Source organism: Gekko japonicus, unplaced genomic scaffold, assembly GCF_001447785.1.
Source record: "Gekko japonicus isolate JY-2015 unplaced genomic scaffold, Gekko_japonicus_V1.1 scaffold2097, whole genome shotgun sequence".
NCBI classification, from domain to species: Eukaryota; Metazoa; Chordata; class Lepidosauria; order Squamata; family Gekkonidae; genus Gekko; species Gekko japonicus.
Window position 1 is genome coordinate 58,155 of NW_015168718.1, and position 21,496 is coordinate 79,650.

Sequence of the window (21,496 nt, forward strand, 5' to 3'; positions counted from 1 at the left end):
TATGGAGAAAGCAAGAGAGTACCAGAAAAACATCTACTTCTGCTTCATTGACTATGCTAAAGCCTTTGAATGTGTGGATCACAACAAACTATGGCAGGTCCTTAAAGAGATGGGAGGACCCGACCACCTCACATGTCTCTTCAGAAACCTGTATAAGGGTCAAGAAGTATATTGTCACCTTGCTTATTTAATATATATGCAGAGTACATCATGCGAAATGCTGGCCTGGATGAATCACAAGCGGGAATTACGATTGCTGGGGAAAAGATCAACAACCTCAGATATGCAGACGATACCACTCTAATGGCAGAAAGTGAAGAGGACCTAAAGAGCCTCTTGCTCAGGGTAAAAGAGGAGAGCGCAAAAGTGGGCTTGAAGCTCAACATCAAAAAACCTAAGATCATGGCATCCGGCACCATAACTCCTTGGCAAATAGAAGGGGAAGTCATGGAAGTAGTGACAGACTTCACGTTCCTGGGATCCCAGATCACCGCAGACTGTGACAGCAGCCATGAAATTAAAAGACCCCTGCTCCTTGGGAGGAAAGCGATGGCGAATCTAAACAGCATGATAAAAAGTAGAGACATCACCCTGCCAACAAAAGTCCGCATGGTCAAAGCAATGGTATTCCCAGTAGTCATGTATGGCTGCGAGAAAGATCACCGCAGACTGTGACAAAGACCCCTGCTCCTTGGGAGGAAAGCGATGGCGAATCTAAACAGCATGATAAAAAGTAGAGACATCACCCTGCCAACAAAAGTCCGCATGGTCAAAGCAATGGTATTCCCAGTAGTCATGTATGGCTGCGAGAGTTGGACTATAAGGAAGGCTGAGCGCCGAAGAATAGATTCTTTTGAACTATGGTGCTGTAGAAGGCTCTTGAGAGTCCCTTGGACTGCAAGAAGATCAAATCAATCAATCCTAAAAGAAATCAACCCTGACTGTTCCCTGGAAGGCCAGATAATGAAACTGAAGCTCAAATACTTTGGCCACCAAATGAGAAGGGAGCATTCACTGGAGAAGACCCTGATGCTGGGAAAGATTGAAGGTCAAAGAAGATGGGGATGGCAAAGGATGAGATGGTTAGACAGTGTCATAGATACAATGAACATGAAGTTGAGCCAACCAGAGGACGGTGGAAGACCGGAAGGCCTGGCGTGATCTGGTCCATGGGGTCGCGAAGAGTCGGACTCGACTGTGCGACTGAACAACAACAACAATAATATGAAGTCTTCCCCCTCCAAGATTACTTACTATTATGTATTCACCTAATTTATACCCCACCTCTGTCAGTGGGGACCCAAAGTAGCTTTATTGTTCTCTTCTCCATTTTATCATCACAACAACCCTATGAGGTAAGCTAGTTAGAAAGTTATTTGACTGGCCTAAGGTCAGCCAGAAAGGCTCCATACAGAGTGAGGACTGGAACCCGGCTCTCCCAAACCCTTAACAGTTCTTAACTGCTACACCAGGTTGGGTTTCTAACAAGAGCTTGGACAGCCAAAGTTGTAATCTTGTGATCTTCGTCGTGGTCTCTGTGCTTCACACCAATGGGATGTATTGCGCACGCGCTGGATTGATCAGTGCTGTAGCAAGCTCTTTTGACGGATTTTGGTGCCCAGTCCCTCGGGCATGCGCAGGAACCCCACCGCACGTGCCCAGAGCGGTGGGCACGGATATCCCGCCAGTTTCTTCCCTACCGCCATGTTGGAAAGATCTCTTTCGTCGTTTGTCTGATCGGTTCTGTTCACTTTTCCCTCGCAGTTCTCAGCTCTTAGGAATTATTTCCGTTCTTTACTTTATCTTTTTTAGTGATTTGTTCTTTAAAAAACTTTTTTTTAAAACCCTTTATTTTCTTCTGAGGGGAATTTACCTCAGGCCTCCCCCCCCCCCGTTTTTCTCCACTTCTCTTCTTATGGAGAAGTGGGGATTTTTCAATAGATGCAGACGTTGTGGTAGCAAACTTGCTCCTCCCGACCGTCATACCCTCTGCACTTTTTGCCTTGGAGAGTCTCACAAGCCAAAGTCCTGTCGTCACTGTGCTCGATTCTCTAACCAAACGAGAAAGAACCGCACTGCGCGCCTTAAAGTGGTGCTGCTTGGATTGGCCCTTGCTCCTGCCTCAGCGATGGAGGAGAGACCGTCTACATCGACAGCTCCAGCATCGACACCTGCCTCCGATGTCGACCGCCTGACACCGAAGCCCTCGACATCGAAGACACGATTGTCTGCCTCTACGTCAATCAAAAAGAAGGCTAAGGCAAGTACAGAGCATAAGTCCGCGAAGAAGGGCACCTCCAAGTCCCTTGAGGCGGCGAAGAAGGGGAAGGAAGGGGTGCCTGCACTGGGTGATGCCCCTATAGTGCCTCCTGCTCCAACGACAGTATCAATATCGGAGGCCCAAGTCCCTCCACCGATACCGACCATCCATGTATTGGACTCCCCTGTCCACCAGATGGAGCCTCCTTACTCCGACATCAAAACGGTAGAGCTCCTAAGTCATCAGATGGATGCAGAGCATTCTCCGTCTCCTTCTCCATCGTCAACATCGACAGTATCGGAAGCTCCTGACGGCGATCCACGCCGGCACCAATATGCCTCATGTGACACGCAGCGTCACCCTCCTCGTCTGCTCACTCAATCTGTTGATATCGATGACCAACATTACAGGGACAATACACTCAGACAATCTACTGCCTTGTCTCCCAGACGTCCACGGTCCAGAAGCCGCCCCCCCCAGAGTCTTCCTGCCTCCCCCACCGCCAATACCATGGGATCAATGACAGTTGAGGTACCTCTATGGGGCTTTCCCACCGTCCATGCTGTGGTTGACTCCAGCGGGCTATTCTTACTGGGATCGCTACTCGACCCACTCCGTTCATAGGTCGAGATCCCCACACAAGTCGAGACCTTCAGCATATCTGTCGCGTCCTCCTATAGCCGATCCGTCCCACCATACTCTGGAACCGTCCACTCAATCCTCCGGTCACTCCAAACCCTGTCGTTCCTGTCATCCAACCGAAACCAGTACCTTCTCAACAGGACATTTCGGTCCACACGCCACAACAAGACTCCTCTGATTTCATGGAAGAGGACTCCGATACGGAGGCTTCTGCAGCTCATACCTCTCCAGACCGTGCATCTCCCAACCAAGATGTTGCGGAGGACTTACCTGTATCTCCATCGGACCACCTTACCTCCTACACTGATTTAGTCAAGAGAATGGCCCACTCTTTAGGTCTCCAGCAACACCCACAGGCGACAGATTCTGTTTACGACATAGTTCAGCTCGATACCTTGGCATTGCCCATGTCCTCAGTACTCCTGCAGGCAGCAAAATTACCATAACTAAAACCTTCTTCTGCTCCTGTGTCCACAAGGAAATTGGATCACATGTGCAGAGTCCAAGAGTCGGATGCTGAATTCCTCTTCTCTCACCCACAGCCTAACTCAATGGTGGTAACATCCTCCTCCAAATAACCTCCCATTAGACACTAGGTCTTATGTGGAAGACCTTCCCTTCGATGGCCAGGGTCTCTTTAATGCCACTACTGATTCTACTCTGCAGGAGTTAGATAAGAGTATAAAGGCATCTCGAGCTCTAGGTGTATCGTCCTCTGCAAGGCAACAATACCGTCCTCGCACCTGGTCGAGGTCCTGGCAGAGATGTACCCCAACTCATCAATCTCCAGATACACGGTGGAGACCAAGAACGTACTCCGGAGGCCAAAAACCTGCATTCCATAAACCAAAATTCGGCTCCGGACAACAAGCTTCCCGCACCAAACAGTCCAAATCCTCCAAGCAGGGTTTTTGACTTCCCAGTCATCGAGTCAGCTCAACCCATCTGTCACCCTTCCTTCAAAATTGGCGTCACATCACCTTGGACGAGTGGGTGCTGTCCATCTTGTCCCAGGGCTACAAAATTCAGTTCCAACAGAACCCCAATACTCCTGTCGTCGTATCCACGCCCTCTTCCCCACCTCTCCTGGAAGAGGTGTCCGTCATTCTGCAGAAGGGAGCCATCGAACAGGTACCACCACACCTCCGAGGGATGGGGTGTTATTCCCGATACTTCACAGTCCCGAAGAGAGACGGAGGCGTTCGACCCATCTTAGACCTCAGGGAACTGAATCGTTTCGTGACCTACCCCCGCTTCCGCATGGTGTCCTACAACAGTTCATGCCATTTCTTCGGAGACACGTCTGGATGGCCACCCTCAACCTCCAAAACAGGTGTTTCCACATCACTATCCATCCCTTCCACCGCCAATACCTACGCTTTGCGATTAGTCAACAACACTACCAGTATACGGCCCTTTCATTCGGCCTGTCCAGCACCCCAAGGGTCTTCACAAAGACTATGATTGTGGTTGCAGCTTTCCTCCGTCTCAGGGGTATCTCCATCTACCCATACATAGACGATCGGCTTCTAGTAGCACCTCCCAGGAACACCCTGGTCTCCAATGTCACAGAAACTCTAGCACTATTGGAGAATCTGGGTCTCCGAGTCAATCGACAAAAGTCCCAATTGTGTCCGGTCCAGCGCATACAGTACATCGGTGCAACACTGGATTCTCAGACATGCATGGCTTACCTGCCCCACGACAGGGCAACAGATATCATCTCCTTAGCCACAGTCATCCATACCCAAACCTCTGTCACTGCCTTCCAAGTTCAGAGGCTGCTTGGCCTGATGGCTGCAACAACGTCAGTTCTCGTCTTTGCGAGACTAAAAATGCGCCCTTTACAACTCTGGTTCATCCGCAATTACGACCTGTCGAAAAACGCACACACTGTCGTTCTATCCCTTCCTCCCAGCATACAGGACTCTTTACTTTGGTGGGCTGTCCGTTTGAATATCCTCCAGGGAGCACCCTTCCACCCTCCGTCACCCGAGGTCACCATTACGACGGATGCTTCCCTGACAGGATGGGGTGCACAGTCCATAGACCTCTCGGTTGGAGACAAATGGGATGCACGGATGAGGAAGCGTCACATAAACTTCCTAGAACTGCTGGCTATACGACATGCAGTAGCCAGCTTCCTACCATTGATCAAAGGAAAATGTGTCATGGTCCTCACGGACAACACCACGGCGCTTTCCTACGTCAACAGGCAGGGAGGCGCAGTGTCCCTTCGTCTATGCAACCTTGCCATCCAATTGTGAGACTTATGCATAGCCGACAATATATTCCTTGTGGCCACTCACATTCGCGGTCACATGAACTCAGTCTCCATGAGTGGGGGATGAACCCAACATACCTCCTCCCACTCTTCCACAAGTGGGGAGTTCCCGAAGTCGACGTCTTTGCCACACGAAACAACAAAAAGTGTCCTCTGTTCTGCAGTCAAGGAGGCAAAGACCCACAATCTCTGGGAGACGGCCTCCTTTACCCTTGGTCTACGGGACTCCTTTACCTGTTCCCCCCCTTACCTCTGCTCCTGAAAGTGGTCTGCAAGATTCTCAATGACGCCGTGGACTGTATCTTACTAAGTCCATGGTGGCCAAGAAAACCTTGGTTTTCAGCAGTCCTCGAGCTATCACAGGGAACTTACCATCAATTCCCTCCAGCTCCTGACCTCCTCCTCCTCCTCTCCGACTCCCCTGTCCTATATCACAACATACCACAGCTGAAATTGATGGCATGGAGGATAATGACACCGGCTTCTCCGCCCGTATAAGGAATGTCCTGTTGAATTCCAGGAAACCCACTACGCAGAGGTCATACGATTATAAATGGCGTAAGTTCTGTTCTTCGCTTGGAGATGACGCCCCTCGAGCCACTTCTGTGGGGCTCAAACGAGTCTTCCAATTCCTCCTCACCCTAGCTGACTCGGGACTTTCCCATTCATCGTTACGAGTTTATTGGGCTGCTCTTTCAGCCTACCATGTTCCAGTTGACGGATGCACTTTGTTTTCTCATCCAGTTTCCAAACGGTTTTTAAAAGGTTTGTTACACCTCTACCCTCCTGTCCAGGCTCCAGTTGTTCCTTGGGACCTTCCCCTCGTTCTCCGCCAGCTTACGCGGAAGCCATTTGAGCCGCTTGCAACATGCAATCTCAAACTCCTGGCAGCCTTTTTAATTGCCATTACCTCAGCTAGGCGAGTGGGAGAACTGTTGGCCTTCCGCCATGATACCCCTTTCCTGTCATTCCTGCCAGACGGTGTCCGCCTCGTCCCGGACATCTCCTTTTTGCCGAAGGTGGTGTTAGAGTTCCACCTGCAGGCGGAGGTCTTCCTCTCTAACTTCTTCCCAAATCCAACATCAGCGGAAGAAAAGTTATTCCACACTTTAGACGTGAAACGCGCTCTCCTGTTTTACGTCAGCAGAACACTCCAAACTAGATGAGACTCACAACTATTTGTCTCATACGCTCCGGCACGTCTGGGTACTCGCATCACGGCTCAACGCCTGTCAAAGTGGATTGTAGGTCTGATCCATCTATGTTACCAGATCGCCAAACAGCCATTGCCTGGCCTGATCAGGGCTCATTCTACCAGGGCTGTCACGACTTCCACTGCTTTCCTTCAGAGAGTACCACTGCCGGACATTTGCAAAGCCGCTACCTGGGCCACGCCTAACACCTTCATCAGGTACTACGCCCTAGATGTCCGAAAGAACTCTAATACCAACATGGGACGTCGCATTTTATCTTTGGCTACGAAGTAATAGTCCTGCCAGCACCCTCCTCCAGATAGGCCACTGCTCGCTAATCTCCCATTGGTGTGAAGCACAGAGACCACGTCGAAGATAAGCAGGTTGCTTACCAGTAACTGGTGACCTTCGAATGGTTATCTGTGCATTCACACCACCCGCCCTCCTTCCCCGCTGCTGTCAGCTTCTACATTTTTGAATAGGGGTTGATTTGCGGCAGTTTGTAGGAACTGGTGGGATGTCCACGCCCACCCCTCTGGGCATGCACTGGTGGGGTTCCTGTGCATGCCCGAGGGACTGGGCGCGAAAATCCGTTAAAAGAGCTTGCTACAGCGCTGATCGATCCAGCGCGTGGGCACTAGATCCCATTGGTGTGAATGCACAGATGACCACTCGAAGATGGTAAGCAACCTGCTTTTTTGACTTTCTGGTACTTTCTTTTAACACCTTTACAGTACTCAACGGAGCTGCGGTGGCTCAAGTGGTTAAGACGCTGAACTGCAGGCTGTGGAAGGTCAGTAGTTCAGCAGTTCAAGACCCGGGTGCCGCAAGACAGGGTGAGCTCCTGTCTCTAGTTCCAGCTCCTGCCAACCTAGCAGTTCGAAAGCAAGAAATTGCAAGTAGATAAATAGGTACCACTTCGGTGGGAAGGTAACAGCGTTCCGTGCGCCTTGGTGTTTAGTCATGCCGGCCACATGACCACGGAAACGTCTTCGGACAGCGCTGGCTCTTCGGCTTTGAAACGGAGATGAGCACCGCAACCCTAGAGTCGGATTCGACTGGCTTTCGAGCAAGGGAACCTTTACCTTTACCTTTACAGTACTCAAAACCATTCAGGTCCTGAGGAAGTCATTGTATTTGAACAGGATGAGCCAATGAAAGATGATTGTTTCCCCACCTATCTTTGGAAACAGGTCTATAATATCTCAGGGTGAAAGTTCAGTAAAAAGTATAGAAGAACACAAATAGGACATAGGCTCCAAAACAGTACCAGTTTCACATTAGCTGTTATTTTCTGTCCCAGTGTGGGAATTTAGATCTTTAATTGGTCACTACATCCATGCAGCAGAATGTCAGAGTTGAAAAAGTAATTAACTGTCTTAAGTGAGAAGAGGGCAGAAATTAAATCACTGGATGAAATACAAGTAAAAGCACACCTGCAATTCCCCTCAACGTTGGCCATTGGGAACTTTAAGTCTTGCTTTATAAAGAACCCTCAGGAATTGTTTGCCTGTGGGGTTCAGTTTATTATTGCATGAATGCCACCTAAATGGTCTGTGTCGTATATGTCTCTTACAACCACAGTTGCTCATTTGTGGAATAATAATGGAATAATAACAGCAACATCATCAACACCACCATTCGATTTCTATCCTGCCCTCCCTGCAAGAGGGCTCAGGGCAGGTTACAGAGTCACATAGAGATCGTGACTAAAATGACAATGAATAAGAGTTTAACAGTAAATAGAAATTAAGAGTAGAACTAACATTAAAACCGGCCTTAATAACAGGCTCAGATGAGAGTGTTTCAGTGGTGCAGCTGGTTAGCTTGCCAAATTAAAAGAATCCGTGCCATCAGCAGAGGGAGGCCAAGATGTATTAGGATGCCTGGTGCCTCAACTGAAAGCCCGGCAGAATAGCTCCATTTTACAGGCCCTGCGGAACTGTAACATTAAAATCTCCAACATTAAAATTTCCAGCCAGTACTGAAGTAAGAAAAACATCAGCTAACACTTCAGTGCCCTGTTTTTCTAACATCTAGCTGTAATATTTGGTACTTTTAGGAGATTATATAGAGGTTCAGGACTCCATGAGGAAAATTGAACCTTACCTTAACCAAGGCAGGGAAAAATGGCATTGGGGAAGGTCGATTAGTTTGCATTCAAAGTCTTGGATTTAAGCTAATGAAAATGGCTCCACACAAACAAATATTCTGCTGTTATGAAGAAGCTTTTTGCTGGGATAAGTCTGTGCCCGGAGGTAATTTTTAAAATTAAAGTTCCTGAGCCCAGTTCTCTTGCAGACTGTATCATGGGCATTCATTATATCCTCTTTCTTTACTGCATCCTACAGTATTCTAAAAAAGTAATGAGTAGTAACTAGACCCTGCAGGCATCTGAGGATGGAGAGATTGTTGATTAGCAAAAAACTGGACCCTAACTTCTTTGGGGGCACCTGTGCTATAACCTGCTGGCATGTCTTTTAATCTTTTTAAAGGGTTTGGCAGCCTTCCTATAGTGAGGGCAGGAACAGAGACCCCATGGGGTGCTTAATTTCTCCAAGTGTTAGCAGATGGCTCAACTGGAATGCTATCTGGATTCTTAAAATCTGTCTTGCCATATAAATCAGGTCCCTGCTATTTTTTTTTAACTTGCGCTTCTGTAATTCAGTCTGTGGTGGGAAAGTTCAAAAGGTCCAGATTCAAGAAGTGAATTTAGTTCTTTTTGTTGGACTTCATTAACTACCAGGTGGAATGAGCTCCCAGAGGAGATCCGGGCCCTGCGGGACCTTGCACAGTTCCGCAGGGCCTGCAAGACGGAGCTCTTCCGCCAGGCGTTTTAACTAGGAGCCGCCACGACTGCTACCATCTGTCTACGACTATTACTATCTGTCCTAGCCCTTATTACCAACTTGCAGTGAGCGCAAAAATGTTGGTACTGCGTGGAGCTGTGGGCACTAAAGATACCATCCTGATGACGTCATCTGTTCCCTTGTTAGTTGTTGTGGAGAGCACTTATGTTGTACTGAATGTTTTTAAAATGCAGTTTTAATGTTTTATGTATTGGGCATTGGACCCATCTGTATGCCGCCCTGAGCTCATTCGCGGGGAGGGTGGGTTATAAATGTAAATAAATAAATAAATAAATAAAATAACGTCTGTACTACCATATATTCTTCTTTAGAAGAGCGAACTTTTGAAAGGTACAATTTGCCTGGCCCAACCATTCATTCTGCAACTCTTCCTCCAACTTTGGCATTATGGAATATAAAAGAAATGGGTTTATTTATTTATTCAATTTATACCCTGCCCTCCCCTCCAAGGGGATAAAACATAAGAACAATTAAAACATAGATAAAACCATCTAAAAACAGTCTGATGCCATAAAGTGCTAGCTAGTTGTAAACTGTACTGTGAGGTGGGTGGCAGCCAAGCATCTCCGAAAGCCAGTGGTACGATTTGTGTTTACCATATTTTTTAGGGGATTAGATGGCTTGACAACCCAGGTTTTACACCCGGTTCTGTCCTCTTATTGACTTCTCCTGAAAAAGAGTTACTGCTAATTCATCAGCTTGATTTTCAACTGAATTCTTGAACCTCCCTTTGAGCATGCTGTTAATGAGGAGTAGAACAAGTTTGAGTCCAGTGGCACCTTTAAGACCAACAAAGTCTTATTCAAGGTATAGGCTTTCATGTGCAAGCACACTTTGTCAGATAAAGTGAAACAGAATTTCCTGAACCGCTACATATGGGGGGGTTAGTTGCCAGGAAGGGCTAGTTAGAGTCAAGATGCATAAGTAACTAAGTGATTATAGCTGAGATTGGATTAAGTTGGTTGTTAAGATCTATGAATGGCAGTAAATTAACATACAAATACAAGACTTAACAAACAGACATGAGAACGAAGTTTTGAGTCCAGTGACGCCTTCAAGACCAACAAAGTTGAACAAAGAACTAGGATCGAAGAGATCCGGATTCAAACGCACTGTCCACTGTGGAAGCTCACTGGGTAACTGTGGGCCAGTCTCGCTCTCTTGGCTTCACCTACTTCATAGGGTGGTCGTTTATGAGAGTAAAATGGGAGAACAATGTTGTAAGTTGCATTGGGAAGAAAGCAGGGTGTAAACTTCTAAATGAAAGTAAATTTCTTACTATCTGATGAAACTTACAAAGTAACTCCTTCTTCCTTCAGATCACTTAAGCTAATAGAGGAACCCAAGAGGTTTAGGAATGTCTGTTCTCATAACATCTAGCTACAGTAGCTCCAACAAGCTTCTGGTTGGCCCTTCACCACTTCCATGGGGGCCTATATCAAGATACAAAGAACTAACTCCCCCTTAAAAACATTTATTGAGTTTTAAAAACAGGATTTCTATTAAATAAACCACAATAAAGTTGGTAGCTTCTGAATGATCTAAATTAATTTATCTCCCATGTCTGAATTTTTCTACTGCATGCCACTGATAAAATGTAGTGGGCCCATCCTTAGTTAAAGACTGTTTCATCTGTTTTATCTCATTAAAAAGTTTATCAATCAACTGATCAATCATTAGGCAATAATTACCACAAAGACTGATCTTTCCTAGCATTTTGTTAAAGTAAGAGTCTGAAAACGTACGATCAACTGATTTGGGTCTCAGTCTCATTTTTGTAGAAATTATACATTAATTCCAATAAGTTAAATTAATTACTTTACTTAAAGAATTAACTTACTGAAATTAATTGCTGGAATTAATGTGTAATTTCCAGGAAAATTCTTACTTAGTAGGAGAATGTGTAACCTGACTGTCAAAGAAACATCTTCCTTGTAATAATCATGATACAGTGTGGAGCTTCCAGCTGAAAACCAACAGAAAGGAGGAAAATTTAGCCTCTGTCTGCTTAGGGCTTTTTTTTTTTTTTTTTTTTGTGGCAAATTATCAGTGGAAGACACAAATTGTTTTTTCACTGTTCTTGGGGTGGCTTTGCTAGCCATAGCTTCACAAGTTTGTTTTGCAGACTTACCCAAGGAGAGTTTCATTGGTCTCGTGACACCGTACTTCCTCTTCCAGAACCAAAGGCAGGATCCTTCATTTTGTCATCTGCTTCATCAGCCTTCCTGCAGAGAAAATGCCTCCCACTTAACTACTTCCTCACACTTGCTTTTCATTGTCCAGATCATCTGGAAGCCAGATGCCTCTGCATGGTCTCATTTTGTTCTTTTGACTCTGGGGAGCAGTTCTCTCCCCCCCCCCCAATCTTGCTCCATCCTACACATTCTCAAAGATGTTGTACCAATGTGGTATAGTGATTAGAGTGTTGGACTAGGAGCCGACTCAAATCCCCACTCTGCCCTGGAAGCTTGCTGAGTGACCTCAGGCAAGTTACATGCTCTCAGCCTAACCTGCTTCAGGGCATTGTTATGAGGATAAAATGGAGGCTGCTTTGGGTCTCCCATTGGGGAGAAAGGCAGGGTGTAAATTAAGTGAGTAAATAAATGCATTGTTTCTTGGAAAGCCCTTGCAATTTAAATAGTTCTTGAGGGTACACTTCTCCATAATTTCATAGCAGATACCCATTGAAGGCCATCATATCTTCTTGCTCACATTCCCAAAAGGTTTGATGAATCTGTAACCATTTACTAAGGACCTGGCTACTGCATGAAATTGAATGCCCCCTCTCAGCTAAGTGAAGAGAAGTGCTTTGAGCCTATGGCTCATGTTTTTCTTCTTCATTGTTGTCACTTCTGTTCTTGGAGGGGGGGGGGGGGGGTCAGTCATATATTATGATCTACCTTTTCCATAAATTCACAGAGGACAAAATAGTTCTCCTGCCAGACCTTCAGAGCAAAGTGGTGAATATTGACATGCAAGGTACAGTACTGACTTTTTTTCTCTTTCTCCATTTCAGCAACTATACCAGATCCTGACAGACTTTGATATTCGGTTTTATATGTATGAATTGCTCAAGGTGAGTATCTGAGGCAGCGTATCCAAAGATGTGGTGTTTGATTGTGTTGGAGTAGGGATGTATGCATCAGGCAAAGAGCCAAACCAGATCGATTTATGGTGTATATAACAATACTGTTAAGCAATAAAGAAACTCTTAATACGAAAACAGAGCAATGAATCACTCATATGGATTCAGTGTCTCGTTCTGAACAAATTGAGAACAAACCCACACAACTATATGTACGAATACTGCACAGCTTCAAATATTACATATTTGTGGGTATCCAACAGTAGTTAAATTAGTTTGTACTCTGAGGGCCATCCATCCATTATTTTTGAGAAATGACCCCAGAATGCCTCCCTAACAGTCCAAATCTTAGTCTGGAGTAAGTCCTATGTAGAATTACACATTGAAGCATCAGGAAAACATATGGTCAAGGTCTGCAATATTGCATGACCCTCAGAAAGCAAAATCTTCCATCAAATATATTGTGTTTGCCATTCCATTGTTTGAAAATGGATTTTGCCCAGTAATGCTGTTATTTGAATATAGAAGAACAGAAATGATCTTGAAAGTAACTGTGCCATGGTATTTTCTTGGAATTTTATATAAGCCGGTATTTTAAAAATGAGAATGTTCTTCACTCAGCAGCAGGGAAAAACAAAACAATGAACCCTCACACACACAAACATTCATAATTTTATGGATCTGAGTTAGCCAAAGATTAAATCACAGGTATCTGTAGAGGTCATTTAAATATTTATTTTAGAAATGTATACCCCCATCCTTTTGATCAAGTGATCTTTGAGGCAGCTTACAAAAAACACTTTAAAAATCCTATTCAGCAGTCCTGGCTGATGACAGTGGCCAAAGTTTGTACCCATCATATCCGCAGTCCTGGGCAACTGGTGGGTTGCACAGAGTGTTTGCTCTGGCAGTTTGCTGCAGCTACTGCTGATCTATACAGTTGTGGGTGTAACTTGGACAGCCTTCTATTCTCCTTCTGTACTGTACCAGAAAACTGATCTTTTAGCCTGCCATGCTGTGGCATATATAACTTTGGTCAAAACGGAAATTTAAGACCATCAGAAGTCTAATTTTGAATGGTGAACCACCTTGAATGCAGTGGCAAAAATGTGATTATATAAATAGGTATTGCCTTTGACACATTTCTGGGCAGGAGCAATGATGATCTTGGGGGCTCTGGACGTCTTCATTGGTTGACAGTTTCACACACCTGTTGCCCATTCCAACCCCATGTAAAAGTTGAGCAGGCACATGGGGCTCCCAAAGCTTAGAAGGCAGCATGAACAGTGTTTCTTTGTCTGTCTCTAGAGCAAAAGACGATTACTTTTGAGCTGACTGTTTTTGATATGTTGGATTTGGTCCTCACAACTTTCTTGCAGAAAAATAGATGGGCTGGATCCCACATATCTGATCTAGTAATGGATGTGCTTTCCTCTAGTGGAAGGAAACTTTCCCTGATGCGAGATATTCTTCCAAGTTTTCTTATGTTGGGAACAGGCTGCTTCTGCCAAAGGAAAGTGCCTCTGCTAATGGGATGGGGTCTGTCTGTTCTAACATTGATCCTTGAAGGCGGCTACTTGATTAGTTTGGTTATCTGTGTTTAGTGATCACATAATTTCTACAAGGAGTTACTTGAGGCCAGTTTTGTTCTGTGCCGATAAAATCATCTTGTATGTATAAAGCAAGATTGCAAGTGATTGTCTTCAGTATTAACTAGAAATGTCATTAGGGTTTTTTTACAATGTTTTTAAAAGTTTCATTAAGAGAAAGAATAACAAATAACAAAATAACAAGAAAAAGGAGAGGAAAAATCATATAAAAGTAAAGGAGGCTTCCAAGTTTCTCTGCAAAAAATATAAGTATGATTACAAAATATTCTCTTACTCTATGGTTACAAAGAAAGGCTCTGCTTTTCTTTTGCCTAAATTTCCCCTTATTCATCAAAACCACAAATCAAGTCATTTTTATCACGCAAAAATCTATAAGGGGTTTCCAGTCAGCAATAAACATACGTATTATCCTTTTTCTCTAATCAATGAAGTATGTTTAGCCATCTCTGCAAGTTCCAGCATCTTTACCCACTGTTCCTCTATTGTAAGATTCTTCCACTTTTGCACATATAATAATCTTGCTGCCATTGTCATATATAAGAACAAAATTCCATTGCTTCTTTCCAGCTGAGTTTCTATTAATCCCAAAAGAAAAGACTCAGGTTTCAGTTGCATATTAATCTTTAAAATCTTCTGAATTAATAAAAGTATTTGTATCCAAAAAATTGGCTTTCTTACATGTCCACCACATATGATGAAATGTTCCTTCATGTTGTTCACAGTTCCAACATAAACTCGATGTACCTTTATACATTTTGGGCAATTTCTCCGGAGATATATACCATTGATACAGAAAGTTCTCTTTAAGGCTAGAACTTAGAGTAAATTTCAACCCTTTTAACCACATACTCTTCCAGTTGTATGTCATATCCAAAAATTTTAGCCCATTTTATCATAAATTCTTTTACTTTGTTCTCCTACTGTCTCAAATTTCAACAAGTTTGTACTGCTGAGATCAGCTGATAACAACTTGTTGGTGATCCCCGACCCTAAGGAGGTCCGGCTGTCCTTGACTAGGCCCAGGGCCTTTTTGATCGTGGCCCCAACCTGGTGGAACTCTCTGCCATATAACATCAGGGCCCTGCAGGATCTGATGCAATTCCGCAGGGCCTGTAAGGCGGAGATGCTTCACCAGGCTTTTAGTTGAGGGCAGCAACGGGAGGTTGAGACTGGCACCCTTTCTCTCTTTTTTCCCTTTATGGCCCCCACATACCCTGCCCTGCCCTGTCGTGTGTGGGATAGCCATGTGGCCAGCAATGGAGGATTATTTATCACCAACCTGATTGGTTCTAATTTCATGTTTATTATTTGTGATTTTAATTATATATCAACTTATTTTAACTGTTTAATGTTGTAAATTGCCCAGACCCTGCTCTGCAGGGTGGGCGATTCATAAGTTTAATAAAATAAATAAAAATAACATGTTCATCATTTGTACATAATTCTCTTTTAAATTCGGTTTTAGTCTGCTCAGAATCATGAAGCCTTTTATCTACTTTAAACCTTCTTAAGATTTGTAAATAAGAAAACCATTGGCAAGTATATCCTTCTGTTATCAAATCTTTCTCTTGATTTTATTTTATTTTATATTCACCTTGCAAAAATTCTAGCATATCATGATACGTTACCCATTTATGCAAACTTGTAATTTCTCGTCTGTAGTGAGCTTCTTATGATGATAACTACAAAGGTATTTTAGGACAGATCCTAGGTTTATATTTATTCAATATTCTCAAAATAGCATATCTAACATAGTGGTTACTAAATTCTACATTCACCTTAGCTTTGTCATACCACAGGCATCCATGCCACCCAAATCTCAAATTATGTCCTTCTAACTCCAATAATCTTCTACTTTTTAGCAACACCCATTCCTTCATCCACACTAAACAGCAAACAGCAAAATATAATTTCAAATCAGGTAAACCTAATCCTCCTCTTTCCTTTGCATCCTGTAATATCTTATATTTAATTTGTAGTTTTTCCCTTGTCATCAGGGGTCTTGTTGTAGAAAAAGAGCTGCCGGAGCTCATTAGCATAACTCATTAGCATAACTTATTTGCATATGCCACGCCCCCTGACATCACCGGAAGTGACAGAAGGCCACACCCCCTGACATCACCGGAAGTGTGTCAGAAGGCCCGGCTACTTACCCTCCTGCTTCATCCTCATTCCCAAACGGAATGAGGATCGAAGCAGAGGGCGGGGTAAAGAAGGGGGCGGGGCTTCACCACGTGACCGCCCCGCCCCCTAGAGGTTCTCTTCCGGAGCTCCGTACCTGAGAGCTCCCCCCCGACTAGAGCCCTGCTTGTCATACAAATCTAGATATATCTTTATGCCATTGTTTGGCACCTCCATTGTCAAAACAGGAATTGTCTGAAACAAAAATAACATTCTAGGTAAAACATTCATCTTAATCACAGAAATTCTCCCCAAAAGTGACAATTTAATTTTGTCCCATCTTAACAAATCTTTTTAAATTTCATTCCAAATCTTAGCAGTTATTTTGAAATAACATTCAATTCATATTTGTCAAGGTGATCCCCAAATATTTTACCTTCTTTTCAATTCTAAGACCTGTTTTGTTTATCAATTTTGTTATATCTTCATATTTGTTAACATCTTAGTCTTCTGTTTATTGACCTTAAAGCCCATTACTGCACCAAATTCTTTCAATTTAGCCATTAAAGTTTCAATTCCCTTTAGAGGATCTTCCAAGACCAGCACCAAATCATCTTCAAAACTCTTTTTTAATCTTTACACCTCCAATTCTTTCCTCTTGTCTTATATTTCTATTCAGTACTTCAAGAATAAGAATAAACAAAAGAGATGACAATGGACAACCTTGATAATTATTTGTGCTGTATGAGAGGTATAAATAGTTTTTTACCATTTTATTAAATTTTCTCCAAAATCCATGTACTCCAAGACTTTAAACAAAAAAGACCAGTTCAAATTGTCAAATGCCTTCTCTACATCTAAGAAGTTCAAAGCAGCTTGTTTTTCATTATGTTTTTTCAAATATTCCAGAATGTCTAATACAGTTCTTAACATTATCCCTCAGCTGTCTTTTAGGTAAAAAAAAAAACACTTTGATCTTCGAATTATTTTAAGTCTTTCAGCTAATATCATTGTGAACAATTTATAATCATTATTCAATAATAATATTGATCTGTAATTTCTTGTCAAAGTCAAGTCTTGTCCATCTTTAAGTATTAATGTTACATTAGTCTCTTTCCATGTCTACAGCATCTTTCCTCTCTGTAGGATAGAATTCATCGTATTTTGTAAATGTCGTAAAAGTTAATCCTCAAAGAACTTGTAGTATATATTGGGAAGGCCATCAGGTTCAGGGGCCTTTCCTGGTTTAATCTTTTTTATGGCTTCCATCACTTCTCGTATTGATACAGGTTCATTCCTGATTTGTCTTTGTTGTTCTGTAATCCTGGGTAAAAAAAATTCAAATATAGTCATCTATTTTTTCCAATTGAATGTTATTCATATTCCTTATATAAATTTGAATAATACTGGTAAAATGTTTTTTGTATAGCCACAGTATCCATTAATACAATACCTCCAACCCCAAATTGTCCATCAAATCAAAGAAAACTTTTGGTAGTTTACCTTGAAGCATTTAAAAATTTTCTCAGAAGTCCTGTCCATTTGTGGGAAAATCACTCTATTCCAATCCCCCATTAAACACCAAATTTCATAAGGTAAATTTATTAAGCTCTCCATAAGTCTTTTGCAAAACACTGCTTTGTCTTAATTTGTAGCGTAAGGTCCCACCACCATAGTCTTAACCCCATGTAAATTGACATCTACACCCAGAAATCTGCCATAATCATCCTTCAGTACCAATTCTGGTTGTAGATGAGATTTAATATACAAAACAACTCCATTTCTCTTTTTAATATCTCCTGAGAAAAATTCTTCGCCCAAAGGTTTATGAACCAAATATTTTATATATTTTTTTCTGATATGAGTGTATTGTGAACAAATAATACAATGCCAAGACCACTGCCATGCAACCCGGAAAAACTACAGCAGCTGACAAATAATATCTTGTTTTAGTTTTTTAAAATAATGAAATATTTCTCTTTTGAGGAGCATTTGCTCTATTAATATTCCATGCTAAGCAGTTGAATGAATTACAATTCAGTCTTAATTAAAATTTAATTAAAATTAATTTTAATTTAATTAGTTTTAATTAAAATTAATTAAAATTTAGTTAGTACCTGTGGTACCTAACTCAGTGTCTTCCTTTGCCATTTTCTGTTGCAGTTTTTGTGTGGGTTCTGCTGGACTTTCCATTTGCATCTCTTCCAGATCTCTTTTAAATTTTTCTAAGAAATCTCTCACCTTTTGAACTGAGTTCAGTCTGAATATCTGTTTCTTAAAAGTAAAGATCACACCTTCCAAAGTATCCTGTCAAAAAGCAATATTTTTCTTTTTTAATTTTTCGAGCAGAAAGGCATAATCTTTTTCTCCTACATAAAATTCTAATAGGAATTTCTTTCAGAACAATTATATTTGTATTACCAATTTTAATCTTGTGATAAAATGTTGTTGGAGAACTTGGTCCGTTATCTTCTTCCTCACAAAAGGAATCAAAATATCCCTTGGGATATTTCTTGTTCTGGCAAATCTAGAATTAATCTATAAACATTGTCAGTTTCAGTCTCCATATCTTCCTCTTCCCAATCAATTTTTTTTTTTGCCAAAACTGGAACAATCCTTTCTCTAATATCTTCGTCAGGAACCTCTGGAATAGCTCTAAATCTCAGACAAAATTATTTTCCTCTCAATTCCATTGAAGTCAAATTCTCTAATTCTTTTTCCAGCTCTCTAATTCCTTTTCCAGGTCTCTATCTATAATTTCTGTTTTATGCTCTTAATATTTCTACCTTGTCATTGATTTGCTTTACCTCTCCAGATATTTATTTATTTATTTATTTATTTAATTCAATTTATACCCCGCCCTCCCCGCAATGCGGGCTCAGGGCGGCTTACAAGTGGCAAACGGCAATATAAAACAACTTTAAAAACATTTATAAATCCCACAGTACAAAAGCATTCATAACAATCAAAGACTAGAGTGCTCTAGATACTTGTTTTATAGAGCTTTCCAATTTTTTGACTTCTTTCATTTCCACTTTTATCTTTACAAGCCTTTCATCCATTCATTTTTCAAAACCTTCCATCTTATTACCAAGATCTTCCATATTGTTTTCCATTTGTTCAAATAATTTCTGAAGCAAATCTGGAGTAACTGTTTTCTATAGATAAGTCTATCAATCCCCTCCTACTCTCTTTTGTGATTTTTCTGGTACTGGCCATTGTATGATAAAATCCAAAAGCAAGTCTTAGAGACCTAAAGTTTTATATAACTCATGCACTTTCACTCTCTTTATTGATCTGTCGCCACAATTTTGAGTCACATCACCATAGTAACAGAATCCACAGTCTGAGTCGTTACCTTATCTTTTGTTGTGTAAAGTCCATAAATCCTTCAAATAGCTTTTTATTTTTTATAATCCAAAAAAAAGGCTTAGCTTACCACTCGTCTTTGTCTTAGAGGAAATCTCCCTTTGTCTGTAAAGAAATTATTTCCACAAATTCTTAACAAATGAGGATGGCCAGGTTTGTGACCATATAGGTTACATTGCAGCTGTGAGCATGGATGAAGTCCTGAGACTTCAGGTCACTCAACTTACAAGCCAACCTCAGTTTCTGTAATTTATTCATGCGGAGCAGCCATCAGGAGTACAAGTGAGTTATCTCACGATCTCCCTTTAACCCAGGAAGATTTTGCTGGCTGGAATCCTCCTTCCCTGCCAGTGTTCCTGACCACAATGTTTCTCTGCTTCTTTGGAGATGTTAACTCACCATGATTTCTCACCAGAAGCCTCAAAATGTCATTATTTAGTGAAAAAATAACATCAGTTACGTAACAAGGTACCAGAGTACACCCTGCTTCACTCCCTTCATGGGCTGAATTGGGTCTGTCAAACACCCAGTCAGGGACAGATGCACCTGATGTTGAGTTTCTTGATATGAGAACCTGCATCTGAACAAGATGTTTAGGAATATTAGTGACTCCTCGGTTCTGCAAAAGTTGTGCTTTAGCAGTACAATCAATAGTGGAAGGCTTTATTATTAACAAAGGGGCCAACGATATCTTCTGTATAGCAGTGATCCATGGTAGATCTGCCCTTACAGAAGTTTGCTTCCTCCAGGGCAGAGTGTTCAGAAACCTAGTCCTCCAGGTTGTTTCGAGAACGTTAGGTATGGAGTTTGGCAGCGATAAGTTTTCTGTTTTGAATGTAAAGGTAAAGGTTCCCTTGCTGGAAAGCCAGTCGAATCCGACTCTAGGGTTGCGGTGCTCATCTCCGTTTCAAAGCCGAAGAGCCAGCGCTGTCCGAAGACGTTTCCGTGGTCATGTGGCCGGCATGACTAAACACCAAGGTGCACGGAATGCTGTTTTGAATGTAGGAGCCACTATATTAGTGAACTGCCTTGATGGAAAATATTCCTGAAGCTTGCAGAAGGCATAGAAGATCCCTGAGGAAATTGCCTTTCAACATTGTTTGACCCATAGCTTGACCCAAGGTCTTTCAATGGCCCCCAAGTTTGTGTACTTTCAAGGTTTATTTCTGTTCAGATCATATGGCTTCTTGTGGAAAGGTCAGTGTCCCTTTTTACAAGCACTCTGTCTTGGAAAGCTTGACTCAGTTTTGGGGTCCAAAAGCTTGAAAGAGAATTTAACTTGGGGGAGAAATGGAAGACTGTCCTGCATATTGAGAATTCAGTGTTGCCTTTGTGATTGGACCAGTTAACTTCTTGGATGATATGTACTTTGTAGAAGGTTGGCATCCTTACTGGCTGTGCCCAGGCTGTAGAGACAAACTGGTACATGGTAATAGTTGGGTTACTGGGCCTCCTTATCAGTGAATAGACTCAGTATTATGTTCGGAACTAACCTGTATGTTTCTCTGGCAGGCCTTGGATTACTGTCACAGCATGGGGATCATGCACAGAGATGTCAAACCTCACAACGTCATGATAGACCATCAACAGAAAAAGGTACTGCTGTGACAAGGCATTTTGGAAAAACATAGTTGGGTTCTTGGGGTAGGGTTGGGTCTGTGTCCTCTTCTGCATCCCCAGGTTTGCAGGGTTAAGGCTTCTGTTCTGTACATTTCTCACACCTTTGTCAATCTGTGTAGCTGCCTCATACTGAGTCATACCAGAGATGTGTACAGGTCAGTCTCGTCTACTCTGGATGGCAGCGGCTTTCCGGGGTCTCAGGCTGAGGTCTTCCCCATTGCCTTCTACCTGATCTTTATAACTGGAAATACCAGGGATTGAACATGGGACTGTCAGGTTGCAAAGCTGATGTTCTACCACTGAGCAACAGCCCCTCCCTGGCCCAGAGGCCGGGGTTTTCCAACTGTTAAGTTTATGCCACCCTTTCATCACATTTGCAAAGCAGCTTACAAACCAAATAAAAATATTAATAAAATCATTTAAAATAACTGTGTTGGGGGAA

General features: G+C 42.5%; 1 protein-coding gene across 1 annotated transcript in view; it reads left to right on the forward strand.

Moving 5' to 3' along the window:
- CSNK2A2 (casein kinase 2, alpha prime polypeptide) overlaps window positions 1–21,496 on the forward strand; it is an 85,699-nt gene that overhangs the window by 43,708 nt on the left and 20,495 nt on the right. The window contains exons 5-6 of the mRNA XM_015415570.1: window positions 12,266–12,325; window positions 20,947–21,030. Of these exons, the coding sequence (XP_015271056.1) occupies window positions 12,266–12,325; window positions 20,947–21,030 (144 nt within the window). The remainder of the gene's footprint in view (window positions 1–12,265; window positions 12,326–20,946; window positions 21,031–21,496) is intronic.